General features: G+C 39.5%; 1 protein-coding gene across 1 annotated transcript in view; it reads left to right on the top strand.

The window, feature by feature from the left end:
* Positions 1-25,138, top strand: part of LOC149444315 (calcium-binding protein 39-like) — a 139,117-nt gene that overhangs the window by 54,548 nt on the left and 59,431 nt on the right. The window contains exons 2-4 of the mRNA XM_089654674.1: positions 1,965-2,103; positions 4,122-4,286; positions 10,090-10,208. Coding sequence (XP_089510800.1) covers positions 1,993-2,103; positions 4,122-4,286; positions 10,090-10,208 — 395 coding nt within the window. The 5' untranslated portion in view covers positions 1,965-1,992. The remainder of the gene's footprint in view (positions 1-1,964; positions 2,104-4,121; positions 4,287-10,089; positions 10,209-25,138) is intronic.

The raw sequence follows: 25,138 nt of genomic DNA, 5'->3' as shown, positions 1-25,138 counted from the left end.
TCTATGGGCTTGTAAGTTTGTTTGTTATTATACAGGAATATGTATTCTCTATATGAAATCTAATTTTGCGTAGGGTGAAGTCCCTCTTTAATGTTCAGTTTTCCTGGAATTCTAGTTTACAGGTACACGACAGTCAAACACAAAAACATTACATTTAAGAGAGATCTCAAGCTCAACATGATAAAGCAAAAAAATCTGATAAAAAGTATTATGCTAAATCAGAATTCCATAGATCCCCTTTTCTTTGACTCTTATGATCCTTGCAACCACAGCGTTATTGAAAAAAAAAAATGCAGACATGCCATAGCCCACATCCGTGTTAAAAATAAAAAGAGGAAAATATTCCCACTCTGCATTGCAGCTACCACATAGAAAACAATAGTAACCAGTAAAGCTGTCCATATACCTCCAGGTTAGTCCAACTCCTTCTTGAGTCTTTGTCTTCAGTAGATTTGGCCGTCTATGATGATGATCCAGACTAGCAGGTATGTGTGGTCCATGCAAGGAATGTCATTAGAGGGCTATGGGGAATTGATGGAGAGCTGTACTCCTTTACTGCTTTCAGATGATCACATCTTCTGAAACAGCTGAATATTGGCTGAACAGATGGATATCAGATATTTATTGGAAGAGAAAGTCTTAAACAAGCCCTCTTAGCTGATGTGGAGCCACCTTAAAGCGATACTAAAGGTTAATTTTTTTTTTTGTAATATAACAAACTATACTTACCTGCTGTGTGCAGTGGTTTTGCAAAGACACAGAGCAGCCTGGATCCTCCTCTTCTCAGGTCCTCCGCAGGCTTTCCTAACCCGTACCTCCTGTCGGGTGCCCCCAGAGCAAGCAGCTTGCTATGGGGGCACTCGCTGCTCCGTGTGTCCATTCACACAGGGAGCCGTGGCTTGGCTCCACCCCCTCTCTCCGCTTGCTGTCCCAGCCAATAGGAGGCAGAGACCCGGGACAGCCAGCTGTTGTGCACATCGCTGGATCGCGATGGGACTCAGGTCAGTATTGAGGGGGCTGGGGGCACTGCTGCACACAGAAGGTTTTTTACCCTCATGCATAGCATACATGAAGGTAAAAAACCTTGAACCTTTACAACCGCTTTAAAGACTATATTAACATATGCTATAGCTAAGGACTAGCTAGACTGGCTAGAATTTCTGCCAGACATCTACTTATTCAATTTCAGGCTTAGTACAGTTTGAAGTCAGCTATGTGATGTACAAAACACCGCCAATTGTTTTGTCTGATCCGTTTCTGCCATACCATGCAATTTCTTACATTCTAGTAAGTGGATCCTGTGGTTATAGTTTGTTTTGTTGTATTTATTGGCAACAATGGAACCAAAATCTCTACGTGGGTCAGATATAAATATTTACTAGGGTTGCTAGCCTTACTAAAAGACAAATAGGGAAGGTCAGCTTTAATGAAGCAATGGAACAGATTGTGGTGTTTCCTCTTGAGATGTAATTTAAGTGCATCCATGCAGCAAAAATGTTGGCATTCTTTGGTCTTTTTTTTTGGCTGCTGTTACTTATTTTAATTTCAAAATTAAGGCAGTTCCCCAATAATCCTGGATGACAGGTTAGGTTGGTACTAGTGTTTGGTTAGAATTGTTGAGATTGACACCTAAGTTGTTCATGGATTGGTAGATCTTGCACTCAGAATTACAGACAAAGAGATATCTGTCCTTCCTCAAGTTGCTAGGACCTGCTGCAGTGTATCTTTACTATGACCAGCAAAACTGAGGCAGGCAGGTGCTAAGAAGTTGTTTCACTTCTTGTCTGGAAAGGCAAAGATTGGCTCCTTTTTTCATTCTGTTTGCAATAGTGATATCTTCCAACAACTCCAATCTATAGCCTGATCCAGTCTATACTTTGCGACATCAAATTGACAAAATTGGAATGTGTTTGGCCACCCTTAGCCTTGTGTAGCATTATGTTTGTTTTTGCTTTGCTTTTTAGGGTATCGATACATTAACATTCCAGCAAGATGAAAAAAATGCCATTGTTCAGTAAATCACACAAGAATCCTGCAGAAATTGTGAAAACGTTGAAGGATAACATGGTTTTATTAGAAAAGCAGGACAAGAAGACAGAAAAGGTAAAGCATATGTATTTTCTTTTTGTAATCATGTGACAAATTCCTTTGTTTAAACAACAGGGAGCAATTAAATGTTTCACACAATATAGGTTTCCTCTGCCCTATTATTGAGATGTGGCATCATGGCTGTAGCAACCAATGAAATTTAATTCCTTTAAATATCTATAACCATGTTCTTTATCTGTAGCCAAATGTATTTTTTTTGTATTTGATCAAGTAGGGAACAATTGCAACTCCTATCAAGTTGTTCTTTCTATCTGTTTTTCTGTTTGTCCTGATGACAATTGGACAGAAAGTGATCACCTGAATATGACACAAGGGGAAATTTCCCAGAGGGCACACCTGTTCTAGTGACAACTGGGATTAAAAGTACTCATTACCTGGCTGTCGTATGTATTTAAAAGCTTCAGTACTACCTGTGTCCCTGGCCTCTGTACAATGTACAATGGACCATGTACCCCATACTCATTCACATGGGGGGGGGCTGGGATTTGGGGGCCCCCTTGTTAAAGGGGGCTTCCAGATTCTGATAGGCCCCCTGCCAGCAGACCCCAACAACCACCGGCCAGGGTTGTGGGGAAGAGACCCTTGTGGACCCCCACACCATTTTTTTTTTTTTAAATTGTGGCATGGGAATTCCCCTCAAAATCCATACCAGACCCAAAGGGCTTGGTATGGATGGGAGGGGGACCCCACTCCATTTGTTTATTATGGTCCTGGTTTTTAAATGTAATTACCGTTTTTTTTTTCTTCACTTTAGCTCAGAGATTCAGCTGTTTCCCTTTAGTTTATTTCCCCAAGTTAAAAGAAACAATGTTTCCTTTTAGTTTCTTAAAAGAAGGTTTCCTTTAACTCCAGGGAAAGTGACAGCTAATTCTGTGAGCTATAGTGAAGAAAAAAAAGCTGGGAATTATTTTCCATTCAGCTGTCAGTGGAGAACCCCGCTGACAGCTGAAACATTAACACATGGTTGTCACTATTAAAATACCACATGACTTGATAAAATAACTCATGCGGTATTTTAGTAGCTTTTACTTTTTTCTGACATCCGGAACAGATTTATTGGTTTACAAATGTTTCGCTATACTAAAGGTCCCTCAGAACAAATTAAATTCGTAAACTGAAGTATGCCCGCATTTACTAAAATAATTGCATTTCCATGTTCTGTGTACTGTGGGAGACCAGATCTAGTGAATGCAGGGTCCGGGGTTTAGGAACACTTTAATTTGTATTATGATAGAATTATGAGGATATGTGAAAGGAGTATTAGACTGCTTTCAAACTGATCCATTTTTGCTCAGTTGTTAAAAAAGAGGAAGGAAACTGATCAAAGGAAGGATCAAAACTGCTTCAGTGTGAACCTAGCCTTTGAGCAACAAGGATGACCTAGGAAAAGAGGTGAGGGTTAAAAAAAAAACACTGATCTATCAAAGCTGCATAGGAATGCTTCCTATCTATGCTGATGCAACTTTTGCGAGATAATTTAGAAATCTTTGAGGCTGAAATTGCACTGAAGTCAGAATATAATGTGATTTCTCTTGTCATTCAGTTATGTGAACAGGGCTTCTACAGTTGCATTGAATTGCATCAATAGTTGCACTGAAAATCACATTAGAATAGTGGAAGTGATATGGAGAAAACGCAACGCGTATTTGGCAAAAATGCATAAAACCACATAATGTGTTGCATAAAATTTAATGCAGAGAAAAATGTGCCAAAAACACGTGTGTTTTTCATACAGAGTAGTGTGAAAGTAGCCTTATAGTTCTGAGGCCATAAATAATATTTTTGCCTATATAATCCAGACAGTCTAAAAGATTATGACTCATTTTATAACTTTTTGAGTACTGCTTCTGCTTGCTAATTAAAATACATGTTTCTGGTACATAAGAGATATTGTTTACTAATGGATTGGTTTACTTACTCCTGACTACTTATAAAAAGACATGTCTTTGTTGTATTGATCAGCCTTCTTTAAAATTTTAGTGCATTACAGGTTGTGTTTCTGCATGTTTCAGGCCTCTGAAGAGGTGTCCAAATCCCTCCAAGCCACAAAGGAAATTTTGTGTGGTACAGGAGACAAGGAGCCTCAAACTGAGACTGTGGCCCAGCTAGCACAGGAGCTCTACAACAGTGGTTTGTTAGTGACATTGATAGCCAACCTGCACCTCATAGACTTTGAGGTATGTATATATTCACCTTGCCACATGGGACACCTTCTTTATTAGTATCTTGCAAAATGACATAATTCATATATACTATGGTCTCAGAAAGCAGTCTCTGCCATTTGAGGAGGGGCCACACACAATTTCTTTTATTCCTCTTCACATGTCCATGACTCCTTATAAAAAAGGTTGTTTTTAAATTGAATTGGGAAGTCACTTTGAATGCAGATAGTTTTTTCGAAGCACTTATTCACGATATGTTATAGCTGAACTCCAACCAAACATGTAAATACACAAATGAAATGCATATATGGGAGTTGTTTTGCCTGACAAAGGATTTGTATTTCTCTTTAATCAGTCCTAAGATTTGCATAGCTCTGCCACACAGTACAGTCTTTTCTGGCAGGGCAGGAGACCTGATTTTTCACTGTTGCAGTTAAGTAATATTTGCAGGTCTTAACCCTCCGCAGCCACTGGCTGGACAATGAAAAGTAAAGCATCAGACTGATAAGCTCTTTGCTCTGTCACTCTCTCCTGTTTTTCATCTTCATGACCTCCTATACAGTAGGGATCGAAAGTATGGGCACCCCAGCTAAAAATTTGTATTAATGTGCATAAAGAAGCCAAGGAAAGATGGAAAAATCTCCAAAAGGCATCAAATTACAGATTAGACAGTCTTATAATATGTCAACAAAAGTTAGATTTTATTTCCATCATTTACACTTTCAAAATAACAAAACAAAAAAATTGCGTCTGCAAAAGTTTGGGCACCCTGCAGAGTTAATATCTTGTACTGCCCCCTTTAGCAAGTATCACAGCTTGTAAACGCTTTTTGTAGCCAGCCAAGGGTCTTTCAATTCTTGTTTGAGGTATCTTTGCCCATTCTTCCTTACAAAAGTCTTCCAGTTCTTTGAGATTTCTGGGCTGTCTGTCACGCACTGCTCTTTTAAGGTCTATCCATAGATTTTCAATTATGTTGAGGTCAGGAGATTGTGAAGGCCATGGCAAAACCTTCAGTTTACGCCTCTTGATGTAATCCCCCGTGGATTTCGAGGTGTGTTTAGGATCATTATCCATTTTTTAGAAGCCATCCTCTCTTTAACTTCAGCTTTTTCACAGATGGCATCACGTTACCATCCAGAATTTGCTGAAATTTTATTGAATCCATTTTTCCTTCTACTCGTGAGATGTTCCCTGTGCCACTGGCTGCAACACAACCCCAAAGCATGATTGATCCAACCCCATGCTTAACAGTTGGACAGAGGTTCTTTTCATTAAATTCTGTGCCCCTTCTTCTCCAAACGTACCTTTGCTCATTCTGGCCAAAAAGTTCAATTTTAACCTCATCGGTCCACAGAACTTGTTTCCAAAATGCATCAGGCTTGTCTATATGTTCATTTGCAAAGTTCAAACGATGATTTTTGTGGTGAGGACGTAGAAGACGTTTTCTTCTGATGACTCTTCCATGAAGACCATATTTGTACAAGTATCTCTTTATAGTGGAATAGTGTACCACAACTCCAGTGTCTGCCAGATCTTTCTGGAGGGATCGTGCAGTCAAACGTGGGTTTTGAATTGTTTTTCTCACTATCCTGCGAGCTGTTCTGTCTGATATTTTTCTTGGTCTTCCAGATCTTGCTTTAACTTCCACTGTTCCTGATGACTGCCATTTCTTAATTACATTCCGAACAGAGGATATTGACATCTGAAAACGCTTTGCTATCTTCTTATAGCCTTCTCCAGCTTTGTGAGCGTCAACTATTTTCAGTTTCAGTTTTCTAGACAACTGCTTAGAAGAACCCATGGTGCTGATTGTTGGGGCAAGGTCAGATGAGTCTGGGCATTTAAAACCTTTGAGACTGACATCATCTGGTCTTCCCAGATGATGATTGAGAACAATCCATGACACTGGCAGGTCTCAGCTTTGCAAAGGGGGCAGTGCATGCTATAAATTCTGCAGGGTGCCCAAACTTTTGCAGACGCCATTTTTTTGTTTTCTGTTATTTTGAAAATGTAAATGATGGAAATAAAATCTAACTTTTGTTGACATATTATAAGAATGTCTAATCTGTAATTTGATGCCTTTTGGACATTTTTCCATCTTTTCTTGGCTTCTTTATGCACATGAATACAATTTTTTAGCTGGGGTGCCCAAACTTTCGATCCCCACTGTAAATGCCACTAAAAATGTTAAAATAGGGAGCTGGGTGGAGGTGTTTACATGGCAGTGTTAGCTTTGCTTCAGGTCATGGCGATGCAAAAATAGCGCTGCTTTCAGAGTTTGGCAGGCAGGTTTTTGCAACTCCATTGATTTCTATTGAATTGGGCCTAAAACGGGCCTAAGGCATCTACAGCACATTTGCGGTACAATTGCAAAGCATCAAAAGTGATCACTCTCCATTTTAACATTGTAAAAAAAAAATAAATGTCACAGGGCATTTTAGGAGAGTCCCCTTATGTGACATAGAAACATAGAAAAGTGATGGCAGAAAAAGACCAAGTGGTCCATCGAGTCTGCCATTTTTTTTTGCTTGTTTGTTTTTTGTTTTTTTTTTGGGGGGGGGGTGTTTTTGGGGTTTTTTTTGTTAACTTTTTTGTCTGAGTATAAATCTATGTTTGTCCCAAGCACATTTGAAGCTAATTACTGTTGACTGGCTCACTACCTATATCTGCTGGAAGTTTAGTACTGCTATGGATAGTGAGTGACAAAATAAGTATATGAACCAATATAAATTTTCAAAAGCAATACGCTTATACATAAAAATACAATATGCCAAAAGTACTGTAATGTCCATACACATGTCAGAAATATATTAAAAAAGTCCATATATATATGCTTCTTCAAATGTGCCTAGTTTATTTTTTAAATAAAATATCCCGTGCTGCTTAATTGATTTCTTGTGTAAAAAAATTCTCCTTATATTATGCTCCCCCACCAGATGTGCTGTCACCTCAAGTATATGACCAAACCGTTAAGTGAGGTCATATAACGCTTGTGTCCCTTTAAATGGGCCAAAATGGATGGGATGGTATCCTGCTGTTTGGGGTCCTTCTCCAATCAAACGATAGGCTCCCCTTTCACGTAGGTTGAATAGAAGAATAATCAAATCATAGTGTATTATCCGTATAAAACCGTTTATTAATAAAAGGTGCAGGCGATTTACAATTAGCACTTAATATCAATTAGCACTTACATAGCAGCTCACAAGCTTCCACTTTTCATTATTCCAAGCATCAACTACTCTTTCATTAAAATAGTACTTTCTGAGATTAGTTTTGAACTTTCCACCCGTTAGTTTAAGGTCATGTCCCCATGTTCTTGATTTTGGTTTCATGTTGAAAATACTGCCCTCCATAACCTTATTCACCTCTTTGGTGTATTTAAAGGTTTCAATCATGTCTCCTTTTTCCCTTCCTTCTTGAGCACCTCCGCCGCATGTTAAAGGCTGCTTTAACATTCAAGGCCTGAGTGAACTAAGAGAAAACTATAAGTGCAGATGCACTCTTAATGAAGTGCTGCTGCACATATTTGTTTTTTAATGGAAGGTCATGGATATACTTTAATTTGTTTCCTTTATATATATGTGATTTCAGGGTTTAAAATGGTCTACCTACAGGCATTGTGAACTATAGAAGACATACTACTTGACAGTAATCTAAGTGAAAAGGATGTGGTGCTTTACTACACTGTTATTTTTATACTACTTGACAGTTGCTTTCAGGATGATGTAATAGCCCCACACTGCTCTGTAACTATTGCTGAATTTAAAATTAACAGCTGTCATAATCCTACCCATCTGCTCATTTACTTTTCTTTAAAATCCAGGTAGTTGTGATTGTGACTATCTTTCTGTTTAATTCTACCATGGTTCTAATGGTTGCAGTTCACCCAGCACAAGTTTTATAGATTTCAGAAAATGAATGTCTTCCATACTTCTTCTATTGTGAATTTTGGAAATAAAAAATGGACTGAGCCAGGTGGAATATGTAAACTGAACAGTTGACAGCATCCTGTTAAAAGCAATTACTGTTGGGGATTCAGGCAGCCATGGTTACTGCATCTGCCAGACTATAATAGCCAGCAGTGGAGATTTCTCCATCCAGGCTGTCTATTCGGAAGGGGGGGGGCCTTGCTGATCCCCCCCCTCCCTTTCCTGATCTGCCGGGCTGCATGCTCAGATAAGGGTCTGGTATGGATTTCTGGGGGAGGGGGAGAACCCCCACATCTTTTTTTTTTTAATTTTGGCGTGGGAGTTCCCCTTAAAATTCATAGCAGACCCGAAGCACTTGGTATGGATTGGAGGGGGGACCCCATGCCGTTTTTTTTTTCATTTATTATGGTGCCGGTTTTTAAATGTAATTACCGCTTTTTTTTTTCTTTACTATAGCTAAGAGATTTTTCAATAATTTTTTTAATTGCCGGCAATACTTTTAGGTGCCAGTTTTTAAATGTAATTATTGCTTTTTTTTTTTTCTTCACTATACAGCAGTTCAGAAATTCAGCTGGCACTTTCCCCCCAACTAAAAGAGAGAGAGTTTCTTTTAGTTTATTTCCCCAAGTTAAAATAAACAATGTTTCCTTTCAGTTTCTTAAAAGATACAAAGTTTCCTATAACTCTGGGGAAAGTGACAGCTAATGTTGTGAGCTATAGTGAAGAAAAAAATAAAAGACGGCAATTGCATTTAGAAATCAGCACCAACATACACTTCGTGTTTGGAAAAAAATTAGTAAAAGATTCGTAAACCGAGGCATTATTTTCAATGGATTTTCATTCGTAAACCAAAAATTACGTTAACTGAGGCATACGTAAACCAAGGTATTACTGTAATCACCTTTTGTTGCTTTTCAGCCTGAAATGAATTGCTTTATTCAGCTGTATTTACTCAATACAGTTTGCTTCAACAAGAAATTTTTCTAATTTTATTCAGTCAGACAGACTGTCATGATACAATGTTTTAGTATCTAAAGAAAATGGTACAATTAGATTGTGAAGTGCGTTGCTTAGGCTTTGTATAAAAGCCTGAAAGAAGTGTAAGGTGTAGGTATTGTTATGAGCAACCAAAATGCAGTTGGTATAGAAAAGAATCACTCTCCCCCCCCCTTTAAAATAATCACATTTTGTTGTGTTGCAGCCTGAAATGAAGACAGACAGTTTTTGTTCTATCCAAATGTATTTACTCTAATAACATCTAAGTGAAAGATATAACACCAACATGTCAGAAAAAAAAAAAAATTCAAAAACAGATTCACTGAGTTGGAAAAAGGATCACCCCCTTGTGTCAGTATTTTGTTGAACCAGCTTTTGCTTTAATTCCAGCCTTTAATCTGTTGGGATATATCTGTACTATCTTTGCACATCTAGATTTTGCAATATGTGTCCACTCTTCTTTGCAGAACTGCTCAAGTTCAGTTAAATTTAATGGTGGACGTTTATGGACTGCAGTCTTCAAGTCATTCCACAGAGTAAATTTGTTTGGATAGAACAAAAACTGTGTCTGTTATTTCAAGCTGCAACAAAATATGATTATTTAAAGGGGTGTGATTCTTTTCTATACCCACTGTATTTTGGTTGCTCATAACAATACCTACACTTTACACTTCTTGTAGACTTTTATACAAAGCCTAAGCAACACACTTCACAATCTAATTGTACAGTTTTCTTTAGATACTAAAACATTGTAACATGAGAGTCTGTCTGGTTGAATATGAATTAAATAGAAAACATTATTGTTGAAGCAAATTGTACAGAGATTGTCCAATAAGATTGTAATGTGTGTGACCATCTTTAAATTATGTCTGTAATTTGAAAATATCTTTCAGGGTAAGAAGGATGTATCTCAGATTTTCAACAATATCTTGAGAAGACAGATTGGCACTCGCAGCCCCACTGTGGAATATATCAGTTCCCACCAACATATACTCTTTATACTACTTAAAGGGTAAGTGTAAAGAAAAGTTAATTCAGCTGAGTTCATCTGTATGCCTGGCTTACAGTGCTTCTGACTTTACAAAACAACATGTTGTCATCTAATACCTTTGCCAAGAAACTTAAATGCTCTCTCTGGCAGTTCATACTTTTTTGTAAAGCTCTTTGTATTGAACAAAAGTGCAAAAATGTGCTTCCTGAAGAACTGTGAGGTGTTATACCTGAACATGCCTTACAAAAAGAAAAGTAATGATTCACAGCAGGGCCGGATCTAGCCTTTCTGATGAGGGGGTGTAGTAAAAAATGTCGGGGACAGAGGATGGAAGGTCAGCAGAGGCCATTAGTTTGTAGGACAATGTACAGAGGTGAGCAGGAGGGAGGACAGGAGTCAGCAGGGTGTAGGACAGGGGTCATTACTAAGTGAGGCAGAGGTCAGAAGTATGTGACACAGAGGGCAGCTTTTGCCCAACAGTGAGAGGGAATTAAAGGGGCACAGCATCAGGGCTGGAGGCAGGAGGGGGAGCTAATGGCTTTGGGGGGGCACAACCGAAATCTGGGGGGGGCTCGATCAGCGGCTGCAGCCAATCAGCTGATCAGTGGATTCTGACAGCAGTGGGTGCAGTTGTCAGAATACAATGTCTTGCCAGGAAAGGATTCCTCCATTCACCTTGTTTGTGTGAATGGAAGAATCTTTTTCTTTTTTCATTCAGCCTGCTGGCTCAACGAAAAAAGAAAGGAAAAAACTAACAGTGTATGGCCAGCTTTAGAGCCTCTGTCAAGCTGTTATTACAGTGGACACAAACGTAAACAAAACACATTTTTAGCATAGTAAGGAAGAGTTAGAACTTCTAACAATGTTTTATTGCTGTCTTCACTTTACAGAGACAGGTAAGCCCATTTTTTCATTTATGAGTATTGCGGAGACAGGAAGTCAGCAAACATCTTCCCAGTGGGATTACAGATAAGAATAAAAAACTTGAAAAAGCTTTCCCTCCTTACATCCCCCAACCCCCACCACCACCTTCCCATCCCAATCCAAATTGTAAATAGATTTTGGAGTCAGACTATAAATGTGTAGAAATCAAATGGATTTATAGAGCCAATAAATATAACCATGGCATAGAGGCTCAGGATATAGGTGCCATCTGTACTTTTTTTTTTATTTTGCTTATTCACTTGAATTGATTTTTCAATATTAAATCACACGACATAGCAAACCATAACATCATGGCAGATGGTAAACACAGAAGATAGGGCTGGATGATTTGAAGGGGGGGGGGGAATTAGAAACTCTTACTGTTAAAAACTGTTAACAGGTAAATAATCGACTACGAAGATATAGGAGTCCCAGAAAGATGTATGGGTGTGTCAGACCCTGCATAACCACTTCCGGACCTCTGCTGGCAATGTACTGAGGACGGCAGTCCATGCAGGCACAGTGACAAACTGGTATGTCACTTCCTGGTTCCTTGTTTAAGGAAGGCGCATGTGCACCATGTCGCTGACCACTGCCATTAGTTATACAAAAATTAATACAAATCCCAGTATATATACCATAGTTACTAGACAATATAACTTTCGTGCAAACCAATCAATGTACACTTATTGAAATCTTTTTTTTTTTTTTTACCAAAAACATTTAGCAGAATATATTGTGGCCAAAATTTATGAAGAAATGTACATTTTTTTATTGGACATGTTTTATAGCCGAAAGTTGAAAACTTTTTTTTTCAAAATTTACGGTGTTTTTTTTTTTTTTTTTAAATTTATATCCCTGACCCTACTTATACCAACACCCTAAGTAAAAAACAGACCATAGCTGTAAGCGCCATACTCTACTACAATGCCCTGGCGTGACAGAGCCCTGGTGCATCTCTTACCTGACCCACTTTCTTCCCAAAGGCCGTGGGTATGTGTATTTATTTATTTATTACAGGTACTTATATAGTGCCATCAATTTATGCAGCTCTTTACATACATATACATATTGTACATTGACATCAGTCCCTCACCCTCAAGGGGTGTACAATCTAAGGTCCCTAACTCACATTCATACATACAAATATTAGGGCCAATTTAGACAGGAGCCAATTATCCTACCAGCATGTCTTTGGAGTGCGGGAAAAGAAAGTGGAGTACCCAGAGGAAACCCATGCAGGCACAGGGAGAAGATACGCACACACATATTCCATGGTCAACTGTTAGTGGTATTATAACAAAGTGGAAGCAACTGGTAACAACAGCAACTAGGCCACGAAGTGGTAGGCCATGTAAAATGACAGAGCGGGGTCAGCGCATGCTGAAGCGCACAGTGTGCAGAAGTCACCAACTGTCTGCAGAGTCGATAGCTAAAGACCTCCAAACTACATATGGCCTTCAGATTAGCACAACAACAGTGTGTAGAGAGCTTCATGGAATGGGTTTACATGGCCGAGCAGCTGCATCCAAGCCTTACATCACCAAGTGCAATACAAAGCGTCAGATGCAGTGGTGTAAAGCACGCCGCCACTGGACTCTAGAGCAGTGGAGACAAGTTCTCTGGAGTGACAAATCAGGCTTCTCTGTCTGGCAATCTGATGGACATGTCTGGGTTTGGCGGTTTCCAGAACGGTACTTGCCTGACTGCATTGTGCCAAGTGTAAAGTTTGGTGGACAGGGGATTATGGTGTGGGGTTGTTTTTCAGGGGTTGGGCTTGGCCCCTTAGCTCCAGTGAAGGGAAATCTTAAGGCGTCGGCATACCAAGACAATTTAGACAATTTCAAGCTTCCAACTTTGTGGGAACAGTTTGGGGATGGCCCCTTCCTGTTCCAACATGACTGCACACCAGTGCACAAAGCAAGGTCCATAAAGACATGGATGAGTGAGTTTGGGGTGGAGGAACTTGACTGGCCTGCACAGAGTCCTGACCTCAACCCGATAGAACACCTTTGGGATGAATTAGAGTGGAGACTGTGAGCCAGGCCTTCTCGTCCGACATCAGTGCCTGACCTCACAAATGTGCTTCTGGAAGAATGGTCAAACATTCCCATAGACACCCTCCTAAACCTTGTGGACAGCCTTCCCAGAAGAGTTGAAGCTGTTATAGCTGCAAAGGGTGGGCCAACTCAATATTGAACCCTACGGACTAAGACTGGGGTGCCATTAAAGTTCATGTACGTGTAAAGGCAGGCGTCCCAATACTTGTGGCAATATAGTGTGTATGTATGTATGTATGTATGTATATATATATATATTTATTTATTGTTTTTGATTTTTTTTTTTAATTTCTATTAGTTGTAGGAAAATCATTCAGTCTTTTTTCATGCCTCTTGCACACCTTGAACCTTCTCCTAAGGCCTAAGAAGTTATTTCTACAGAGGTATTACTATATGCATCATAATAGTTTGCCCTTTTTGTTTTAGTGTCCATATTTTCCTATAGTAGGTGTGGATGCTTGCGTTGTAGTGAAGAAGATGACAGCTGCAATGCTGCTTCCCTGTTTACTAGGGCATTTTGAAGGCATTGGAGAACCAAATGTGCAATCAAAGGATTTTTTTTGCTTTTGTTAGGAGTAGGGGCTGGGTGGGATTATATTTTCGCTCTGCATGTTTTTGAATTCTCTGTCATATCTGTAGTTCTCTGAACTGCTTTACGCAATCGGTCTCTGACTTTGTTTCACACTTTTATTTACTCACATGTGGTAAAGGCAGCCTGAAAGGTTGGAGGTGCAGAGATTGTCTGTCATAAATAGACCATAAAAGTGGCTTGTTCTATTTTTGGTACAAGTAGCTCTGGGAAAAATGTCAATATGTTCTCATAGCACATTTGTTAGAAAGATCAATGATCTCTCTGATTAGAACCATCCATGTAACAAACACTCTCAGAGGACAAGTATATCAATGAAAGGTCTACTGTAGGTCACAGGACACTGCCTTCTGTATCGTTTTCAGATCGTTTCTGTTCTTTAATAGTATCTCTGTCTGTTAGAGCTGCTGCACAAAATGCAACTGTTTTCTAGCTGCAATGTTTAAATGAAAAATTGAATATATTTTTGTTCAATACCGGACACTAAGGTCTGGTTCAGCTAGCGCCATTTCAGATGTGACTTGAGTCACACAGAATCACATGACAATAAATATCACAATTGATATATGGTGCCCATCCATATCAATGCATTATGTGATGTGACTTTGGGGAACCAGTCTACTTTGGTGTGATGCAGCACGGTTGTGTACCCCATAGACTTCAATAGCGACACACCAAGAACACATGTCTGTGTTTATTTTTGTGTGTTTTTGCCTGCAATTTGTGTTGGTTGTTAAGGAGTTGACACTGCAGGCTTCCTAACAACCAGTGATTCATCTCTGCTGTCAGCCAGCAGGGATGAGTCATTGGTTGTTAAAGAGTCCAACCACTGGCATTTTGACAACCATCTCTCATCTCTGCTTTCAGCCAGGGGATTCCCGACTGGCAGCACAATGTAAACAAATAAGCCTTTCAGTAAAAATGTAAAGAAAATGTAAAAATGGCATGGAGGTTCCCCCACAGTCCATACCACACCCTTCAGGTCTAGTATGAATTTTATGGCGGACCCCATGCCAAAAATAAAAAATATGGCTTGAGGCCCCCCCCCCCAGATGCATACTAGACCCGTATCCGAGCATGCAGGAAAAGGGGGAGAGGCATGCCCTCAAACTGGGGGGGGGGGGAATCCACAGTGAGCATCACTGAAAGGGATCTGAATCTATTCTCAGGACAGGGTTCACTTTTTGTCTGCCATGGGAGTCATTTTTGAATTTTAAGGCCCCGTTCATACATATTGAGGTGACCTGCATTTTACCGCACTGGATGAATGCAGGTCACACACACTGCAATGCAGCCTGGAGGTGCAACACGGTGAGCTTGCAGCATAAAGGAAGGCATCGCAGTGCAGTGACATAAATTAATTGTCACTTTGTGCACTTCAAATAAAGGTGACACAAAAAAAAGGAATTGTGTGATGCGCCCCCTACTGCAGCTGGAATAGACAGCTGCCCACACACTAAACCACTGTGGAAATGGACCCCACTACTGCAGTGATCTCCTCCTGCTTCTGGGTGCCATGCTGAGTGGCCGGCCCAATGCATTGTGAACACAGGAGGTCAGCTGCTCAGCACAGGCACCATTCAGGGAATGCTTAGCATTTTCTGAATTTTATTTATTACAGATACTTATATAGCGCCGTCAATTTACGCAGCGCTTTACATATATTGTACATTCACATCAGTCCCTAACCCTCAAGGGGCGTACAATCTACGGTTCCTAACTCACATAGATACATACACATACTAGGGCCAATTTAGACAGGATCCAATTAACCTACCAGCATGTCTTTGGCATGTGGGAAGAAACCGGAGTATTCGGAGGAAACCCACGCAGGCACAGGGAGAACATGCAAACTCCAGGCAGGAGGGGCCGTGGCTGGGATTCGAACCAACGACCCTAGTACTGCCAGGCGGAAGTGCTAACCATTTAGCCACTGTGCATTAATTAATGCAAAGTGTTCCCTGACTGGACAAGGTGGAGAGGTAGGGTGGTGATATCACACTCTTCACTTCGCCCTAATGCAAAGCATTCTCTAAATGGCACCTGTGTTGAGCGGCCAACTTCCTGTATTCACAATGAATCAGGCTGGCTGGTCAGCGTGCGACAAGAAAGCAAGTAGAAATCAGTGGAGAAGTGGTGTCCACTTCAGTGATTTCCATCTTTCAGGGGCATCGGCCAGGTGTTGTATATACATTGTTACATTGGTCCAGACTGTACCAATGTAACAATGTATAAAATATTCATACCTGTAATTCTTCTTTTACAAAAAAGGCTCCTATGTATACATAATGTTTCTTGTACTGAAACAAATAGTATGAAGTAAAGTAGTGTGATTTTTTTCTGTGATGATCAGATATGCAAAAGTAGTTTTACAAACAAGAGCCTATTCATCCCCCTTATATTATAATGTGATAGTATGACAGCTCAATCATCTATAATCCAAGTGGAATTCTCAGTTTGGTCTCAATGTTCCTGGCCTCACTTTTGCTACTTAGAGAAAGACTGGCATAGCTTAAAGGGCATTGGAAATTTAGTAGATGTTTTGGTGTAGTTGCAATCCTAGACTATTTGGTTGCTAAAGGTAATTCAGAGGCATTCAATAATTTAATCAAGTAACAGCATATCTCGGATGGTACTCAGGAACAGTTGCCTAAAATAGCCGACCTGTCACATCTTTGTGTTGGTGGAGAGCAGCAGAGTATAAGCCTCATTCTTTGTGAAACATCATTAATGAAAGTAGGTTTGTTAATATTTTATTGCTTTGTTAATCATTTATTACACTGGTTTCCACTCAACTGGTTGTGGAATTCCATCTTACAGGTGTTTGCCAACTCAGCAATGTATTCAGATCTATAGATGTCGCACTGAGCATTAAAGTAGAACCGAGTTCAAAATAGCACCCCATCAGGCTCCAGTCTGATGGAAAAGCAGTATTTCACTTTAAAATTAGGGGTTGCTGGAATCATTTCACACACACACACACACATATATATATATATATATATATATACACACACACACACAGTGGGTATTGAAAAGAATCACCCCCTTTTTTGTTGCTTTGCAGCCTGAAATTAAGATAGACACAGTTTTTGTTTTATCCAATGTACAAATGTATTTACTCAGTGCAACTTATAAAATCCATGTGAAAGATATAACACCAACATGTCAGAAAAAAAATTAAAAACAGAATCACTGAAAAAGGGTTAGAAAAAGGATCACCCCATCCTAAAAATGACTCAATCAGGTGTAGCTAATCACCTTCTCAATGGCACGCAAAACCATTTGACTTTCTACTGTGATCAGCTGCAGTCATTTTGATTAGCTCAGTTGAAAAGAGCTTTCCTGGAGCATTTCAGTCCCGGTAGTGCAACTGAAGCAAACAATCAACCAGGGTGGATTTGATTTAAATCACGATTTAAATCACTAGTCAGTAAGGCTTGATTTAAATCATAGTTTTCTACATAAAGACTAATTCTTGCTGGTATAACTTTAATATGCAAGTAGATGAAGATTTTTAGAATAACAACTTTTCACTGAACTTCTTGAAACTTAGCACTGAAGGGGTTGATTCTGTATTCATAGGTTTGTAGAAGTTAGGATTAAGGTCTTTTTCTTAACTCTGTTCATGTTATAACATTTTTGCTGTGAAGAAGAGGCATATGATCTCCGCTGAGTCAAATTCAGTTTTGAGAACTGCAAAAGTAAACCAAGCATCTCTGATAATATCTTGTAGGCAGAGAAACTGCCCAATAATCTTACAAAAACCTCTGGAAGAGCATGACATTGTGAATGGATTAATGGAATTTACCAAAAAAATTAAACATATACAGCCTTATTCTACATAATAAAAAACTAGTCTTTATTTCATAATGGAATAATCTTTGGATGGTAATATATTTTCCTCAAAAAGCATTTTATTTAAAAAAAAATCCGATTTAAATAAAAAAAATCCGATCTTTTTGATTTTTTTAAAAAAATCATTGATTTATATCCACCCTGCAATCAACTATGGGTAGCAAGGCACTGTCAAAGATCTCCAGGATAAAGTTGTGGACAGGCACAAGTCAGGAGATGGACACAAAAAAATTTCAAAGGCTTCATGCCTATAAGCACAGTGAAGTCTATTATTAAGAAGTGAAAGGTATTTGGTACAACACAGACTTTCCCTGGATCAGGACGTTCTCCAAACTGAATGAAAGAGCCAGGAGGAAACTGGTCAGAGAGGCTACCAAGAGGCCTACAGTAACTCTGAAGCAGTTGCAGGAATTTATGACAGAGTGGTTATTGTGCACATGTGTAATGCCTATGAAATGTGTTGGCCTTAGACCCTTTGTTTCTTGGGTAATTTTTACAATAAAACATTGTTGCCCAAATGCCAGGGGCATGAGAGGTGACTGATGTAATTTCTCTGAGCCAAAGGAACAGAGTCACAAGATATTCTGCTGAGAGCAAGATAAAAACTTGTTTATGGATTGTGTTTATAACATCTAGTAACCTCACATTAGCAAATAAAAACCTGTTTAAAGACATCTACTTGTTTGAGAAATTAGAAATCTTAAAGTTTGGGGTAGATGAGAAGTTTAGGGTAGATAAGAAGCAAAAGTGTGACTTTTCAAATAACGAATATGGTGGCTGAGCGTGACTCTGTTGTAATGCTCACATTATTATTGGTGTCTGTTATGCAGATTGTGATGACTATAAGATATAGCCTCCTGTGTGTCGTGTGATAATAAAAGTGGAGGTTTTGACAGTGCTAGAATATTGCAGTTGGATTCTGTTATTTCTTGGAGTGCCGGGTGAATGCTATGATGTGCCAGGGCAGGTGTTCATTTGGTAGATGGTCTTTCACATGCGTAGAATATGTAATGGTTTAAATGTTGATTAAAGTGTACCTACATGACTACATGTTAATTGTGTGCGTGTATATGACTTGCTTTTAGTTATTGCACCTAGCATTTGCCGTTACAGCATGTATCAACAATATCACAAATTCTCCACAAATGTGGTTTGTATGTGAGGGTTGCAAAAAAAGAGCCACTCCTCAAGAAAGGCCACATGCAGTCCCGACTGAGCTTTGCCAAAACGCACCTTGAAGATTCCGAGGCTACATGGAAAAAGGTGGTATGGTCAGATGAGACCAAAAAATTTAATGATTTGGCCTCAACACTAAACTATATGTCTGGCGGAAATCCAATGGAGCTCATCATCCAAATAATACAATTCCCGCAGTAAAGCATAGAGGTGGTGATATCCTGTTATGGGGGTGTTTATTTGCAGCAGGGACTAAAGCACTTGTCAGGAGAAAAGGAAAAATGGTTGGGTAAAATACCTCAAATTCTTGAGTAAAATCTGCTGCCCTCTGCCAGAAAGTTGTTATGTTCGAAGGTAAACCTTCCCATTGACAATGACCCAAGGCACACAGCAAACATGACAACACAGTGGTTAAAGGAGAAAAATGTGAATGTCCTTGCATTGCCTAGTCAGAGCCAAGACCTAAACCCATTTGAAAATCTGTGGAATGACTTGAAGACTGCAGTCCAAAAATGATCACCATCAAATTGAACTGAATTTCAACAGTTCTACAAAATAAAGTAGGCAAATATTGCAAAGTCTAGATGTGCCAAGTCAGTAGAGACATCCCAACAGACTAAAGGCAGTAATTAATAATTAGTAATCCTTTTTCCAAGTCTGTGATTTTGTTTTTGATTTTTTTTTTTCTGACATGGTGTTTTATCTTTCACTTAGATGTTAATAGTAAATACAGCTGGATATAACAAAAACTGTCTGTCTTAGTTTATGGCTGTAAAGCAACAAAATGTGATTATTTTAAAGGGGGGGGGGGGATTCTTTTCTATACCCACTGTGTATGTATATATACTGTATACATATACATACACAAGGTGGTTACAGCACATGGAGCATAGTTTATTACTATAATAAATACAACAACTTCAGGTACCTCTGCCCTTTTAATTAGTGACCTGTATTGTGCAATGGAAAAGGAGATATGCCTGTGTTTTATTTATATATAATGTATGTATGTGTGTGTGTGTGTATGTATACGTATAAACAAAAAGAAGAAGCACTAAGTGCAGTGGTAGACACAGGAGATCAACAGTCCTATGAGTCTCAGTTTCTTAGCAGATTTTATAGCTGGATTTCTCTTCAGCAGTGTGGTGTTTGGTGTCAATGCTTTTCACACCAAGGAGCATTACGGATGTTATGATTAAGCCCTCATTGGCATGAAAGGTGCAATTGCTCTTGTGTGTCATGCTATTGTGTGTTATGCTATTTAGACTTTTTTGATTTTTTCCAATAAATGTCTGCGGTTATCCACCTGCTAATTGTCTATGTTCTGCAGTACAAGCCAGGCCGGCACTTGCATTTTTGGGCTTAGAGAGAAGTGGACTGATCTGGAGCTATATATAGTGTTTTGAAAGGTATATATATTCGGCAGGCCCTTTATTAGGTTCACCTTTCTTTTTGTAGAGTATGACCCCCTTGGTCTTTTAAAACATCCCGAATTCTTTGTGAATGGATTCAATAATGTTCTGGAAACGTTTTCTTTTAGTCCATGGTCATTGAACCAAGTTGTCAGCCATTTGTGCATCAAACCTCCCATTCCACTTTATCTCAAAGGTTTTGTGTTGTGTTCACAAAATTCTGACACTACTATCTGAATATCACTGCAGAAAACGAGATTAATTGGATCATTAAATGTTTTTGCAATCTTCAGTCTTCCAGTTTTGGTGGATTCTGTTCTTAGTTGTTATCCCTCTAGGAAGGTACATGGTTGCGCTGTTCCTATTGTTTAGCTGTAATTGGAATTGTTTCACAGTGCCTACTACCTTGCATTGTAACAGAGATTGTAGACGTCACCTGCCATTGTAATGATTTATATTCCCACAAATAAAGATTTGGCATAGCATTTGGGAATTTTCCAGTGTGCAACATACATTGTGTCAGTCACACAGGAAATCTAGCAGTGCTATGATATTTCCTGCTGTAATTTCCTGTAGCTAATAATTGCACGTTATCTGCCTGACTGAGATTTCCATACCCTGGTTCTCAGAAACCAGCAAAAGTACCATTTTTAGAAACACACAATTCATCAGCAAACTAGGGCATGCTGGCTCATCCTGGCACTGATATTTCCTGCTTACTTGAAATCTGATTTATTCAGGAGTACTTTCTGTGCTTGTTCTGCAGCTGACTTGAGCTTAATAAAACTGCCAAACGCTTATCAAACAAGTTAAACTTTCTTCTTGCTTGTACTATTTTATTTTATTTTTTTTTAATTTTGTTGGTCTTATTTAAAGCCTAAATAATAGAAATATATTATGCAGCGCTGTAATCAATTAATTCATTATTACATTTATTTTTGTCATGCAAGAAGTGTGAATGCCTACATTTGACTAGGTATCAGGCTCTTGCAATCCCTGTACAGCAGGGCTAGAGTGTGCGAGGAAGAAGCAGTACAAGGAGCCAATTGGTTTATGTGCTCGCAGGGAGCATGTTGATAGGAGGAGAGAGCAGAGTGTGCGTGCATGACCCCGACTTTAGACATTGTGCGTACGGGGCCATGCACACGCACAGCTGTCAAATTTGGTGCAGCGGGTATGCCCAAGCTGCCACTTCATCCCAATTGACATGAATAGGACTGCCCGTATGCATGGAACACCTGTGCACTTATGCGGGCAAGCATGGCCTTTGCACAGATGTTTGCTGTAGTACGCCCTTGCGAACAGGACCTAAAAGAATCCCATGCACAGTCTTCTAAATACTCAGAGACTGCTGCTGGGTACTGCCATATTGAATGCGATGTCAGCAGGCTCTGAGCTGTCACTCTAGTTACACATTATACTATTCCCTTTCTCTCCTTCCCTGACTGATACATAGGGAGGTGAGTTGCACCAGCACATACAATAGTTATACATGTCCAGAAGTGGGGGCGGGGGGGAGCGCTATGCTGTCCAAGTAGAGAGGGGGCTGTGCTAGGGAACTGGCTCTTTCTGTGCCTTTAGGGCTCATTTACACGTTCTTCAGACTGTGGCATTGGACATTCTTTTTTAAAACACTCTGAATGCCAATTAATGCACCTCTCACTAAATAAAATGGTCACCTTAAGTCCTGTTCACACTGTTATATTTGGTTTGCTTCGCTCTAGTCCACTTCAAAAATTATACCCCATGTCACTTTCTTGATGCTTCAAAGCGTTCTCAAAACCTCCATAGAAGTCTATCACAACGCTCACTAACAGCACCTTCAGCATTTGAGGGGCAATTATTCAGAGTTAGCTTCACTTTGTTTTGGAGGTATTGGAGGTATGGTTCGTGTATATGTTCTTGGAGTGGGTGGTGTAGATTTCACATCTGATGTGCAGTGCGGAGCAGCAGGAAGGTGAGCGGGGTCCAGACCAGCGAGGAGCAACTAGCACGCATGATGAGCCAACGTGGGAGCACTATACCGGATTGTGAGCGGGGACTAAAGAGAGAGGACTGTGGAGGTTCAGCAGGACTAGGGGGCTGGAGCAAACTAGCAGATGTCCGTAGCATGGGAGTAATATAATGGGAAGTGAGTGGAAACCAGAGATGGAAAGGACTGAGTGGCGGAGAATCAGCAAACCTGAGGAACTGGAGCTGGAGACGCTAGCAGATGTCACACCTGATCTGCAGCGTAGGAGCAATATAGCGAGAAGGGAACAGAGAACTGGTAGAGAGGAGGATCAGCAAACCAGAAGGTCAGCAGAGCTGGGGGTACTACTGAGTAGGGGATCTGCTGCACAGGGGTACTAATGAGTTGGGAATCTGCTGAGCAGGGTACTAATGAACTGCGGATCTGCTGAACGGCGGATACTAAGAGCTGGTGATCTGCTGAGCGTTGGAATTACTGAGCTAGGGATACTACTTAACTGGGGTTCTACTGAGCCCCTTTAAAACAGAAAAAAAACCACACAAGTCAATTGCCAAGCTTCATTAAAACTTTAAAAAAAGCACCGCAGAGGCATGACAGAATCATCAAAAACACATCCAAAATACATGTTGAAGCGGCAGGCGCTTTAATGTGTGTTAAAATCAAAGCAAGTGTAAACGAGCCCTTAGAGGCACATTGCAAGTCATTAAGTTATTTTTGGTTAGAAAAACACTGCAAATAAGCATATTAAAACATTTGACTTCTCTTGTGCTTTTATCTGCATTTTTGTTTTGGCAGGAGGGTTTCTTTAGGGTAAACATTCAATATTAACAACGTACTTTCTGTTTAAGACACATGACCCCCATGCTCACCTATGACCTTTCCTTTTTAATGTGATCTTATTTATGCAGCTCTGGTTGCTGGGTTGAATGTTTCAATCATAGTTGTCCAAGATTTAAACAATAAAGGTTCTTTGTAATCTCCCTTTGTAACTGTGTACTGTTTGTTAGAGTACTGGCACAAGCTTGCTTATTAAGTGCTTTAAGGACAATGTGTAACTCATACTTTATACCTATTCATTTCATGGTTGTAAGTGATATAAAATCAACGTGCTGTGGGATAACCACTCACCTGAACAGGATCTGGGAGATGGGGCTATCACTGTAGTAGTACCAACTACTACAGTGATTTCCAGCTTCCCCTGTGGTCCAACAGGTGTTAATAATTCCTACTTACATTGTGCCAAGTTAGTATGCAATACAAACAATACATAGAGTTCAGCTTTAAAGTAAACGTTAAGGCACATGGTAAGCACAGGAAACCGTTAACATCACAAGTAATTTAGCTATTCATTAATAAAAAAAACAAAAAAAAAAAACAAATGCAGATAATTCATAAATTTAATAGAATATCTGGTCATGATAGGCCTTATTCTGGTAACAGAGGTCAGTATAGCAGTAAAAACCTGATAGGGGTTCTAGATGTTCCTCGCTCTCTTTACTTACACCTAAATCTTCAGTTTGCATTTGCAAGTGGCAAAGGGGGGGGGGGGGGTCATTGCCAACCATCAGGATCAGTAGGCAGGAGAGGAGGGAGAAAGCTTTTCATCAAAGTTTGTGGGATGGTGAAGAGCATCAGTTGTTAGTGGATACTTCCACCAGAACATTACAGGCTTCCCAAATTCCATGCACAGTGTACTTGTGTCAGTGGTGGTATAAGTATCAGAGTTACAGTACCCTTTAGTATAGTGCTGCCACTATTCATATCTAGATATAGTAATCTATAGCACTATATTACTACTATAGTACCTACTACTTTTTAGTCTTTTTCTCTGCTTTATAGATGTGCATTGTTGTCTTTCAAATTGTGACATAATAAAATTCAGTTTTTTGTCTTTGTGATGATTATAGAATGACCTGTATAGCTACAGAAGGACCCACACAGATTAGTGCAGGGTTGGACAAATCCCAAATAACAGGTAGCCAAGCTGTGTGTTTATATATATATATATATATATATATATATATATATATATATATATATATATATATATATATATATATATAAATGTATGTACATGCATAGTTGTTGGTGACCTATATTTTAGCACTTCCACCTGGCAGTACTAGGATTGTTGGGTCAAATCCCAACCACGGCACCACCTGCCTGGAGATTTCATGTTCTTTCTGTGCCTGTGTGGGTTTCCTCTTGGTTATCTGATTTCCTCCCACACACTCCAAAGACTTGCTGGTAGGTTAATTGGTTCCTATCCAAAATTGACCCTAGTATGCATGAATGTGAGTTAGGGACCTTAAATTGCACGCTCCTTGAGGGTTAGGGACTGATGTTAATGTAATATATATATATATATATATATATATATATATATATATATATACAGTCAGGTCCGTAAATATTGGGACATTGACACAATTCTAACATTTTTGGCTCTATACACCACAACAATGGATTTGAAATGAAACTAACAAGATGTGGTTTAACTGCAGACTGTCAGCTTTAATTTGAGGGTATTTACATCCAAATCAGGTGAATGGTGTAGGAATTACAACAGTTTGCATATGTGCCTCCCACTTGTTAAGGGACCAAAAGTAATGGGACAATTGGCTTCTCAGCTGTTCCATGGCCAGGTGTGTGTTATTCCCTCATTATCCCAATTACAATGAGCAGATAAAAGGTCCAGAGTTCATTTCAAGTGTGCTATTTGCATTTGGAATCTGTTGCTGTCAACTCTCAATATGAGATCCAAAGAGCTGTCACTATCAGTGAAGCAAGCCATCATTAGGCTGAAAAAAACAAAACAAACCCATCAGAGAGATAGCAAAAACATTAGGCGTAGCCAAAACAACTGTTTGGAACATTCTTAAAAAGAAGGAATGCACCGGTGAGCTCAGCAACACCAAAAGACCCGGAAGACCACGGAAAACAACTGTGGTGGATGACCG

Source organism: Staurois parvus, unplaced genomic scaffold, assembly GCF_062004578.1.
Source record: "Staurois parvus isolate SC_StPar_1 unplaced genomic scaffold, SC_StPar_1.0 ptg000789l, whole genome shotgun sequence".
Lineage (NCBI taxonomy): Eukaryota > Metazoa > Chordata > Amphibia > Anura > Ranidae > Staurois > Staurois parvus.
The sequence above is the reverse complement of the archived record's forward strand: the minus strand, read 5'-3'. Positions and strand labels throughout refer to the sequence as shown.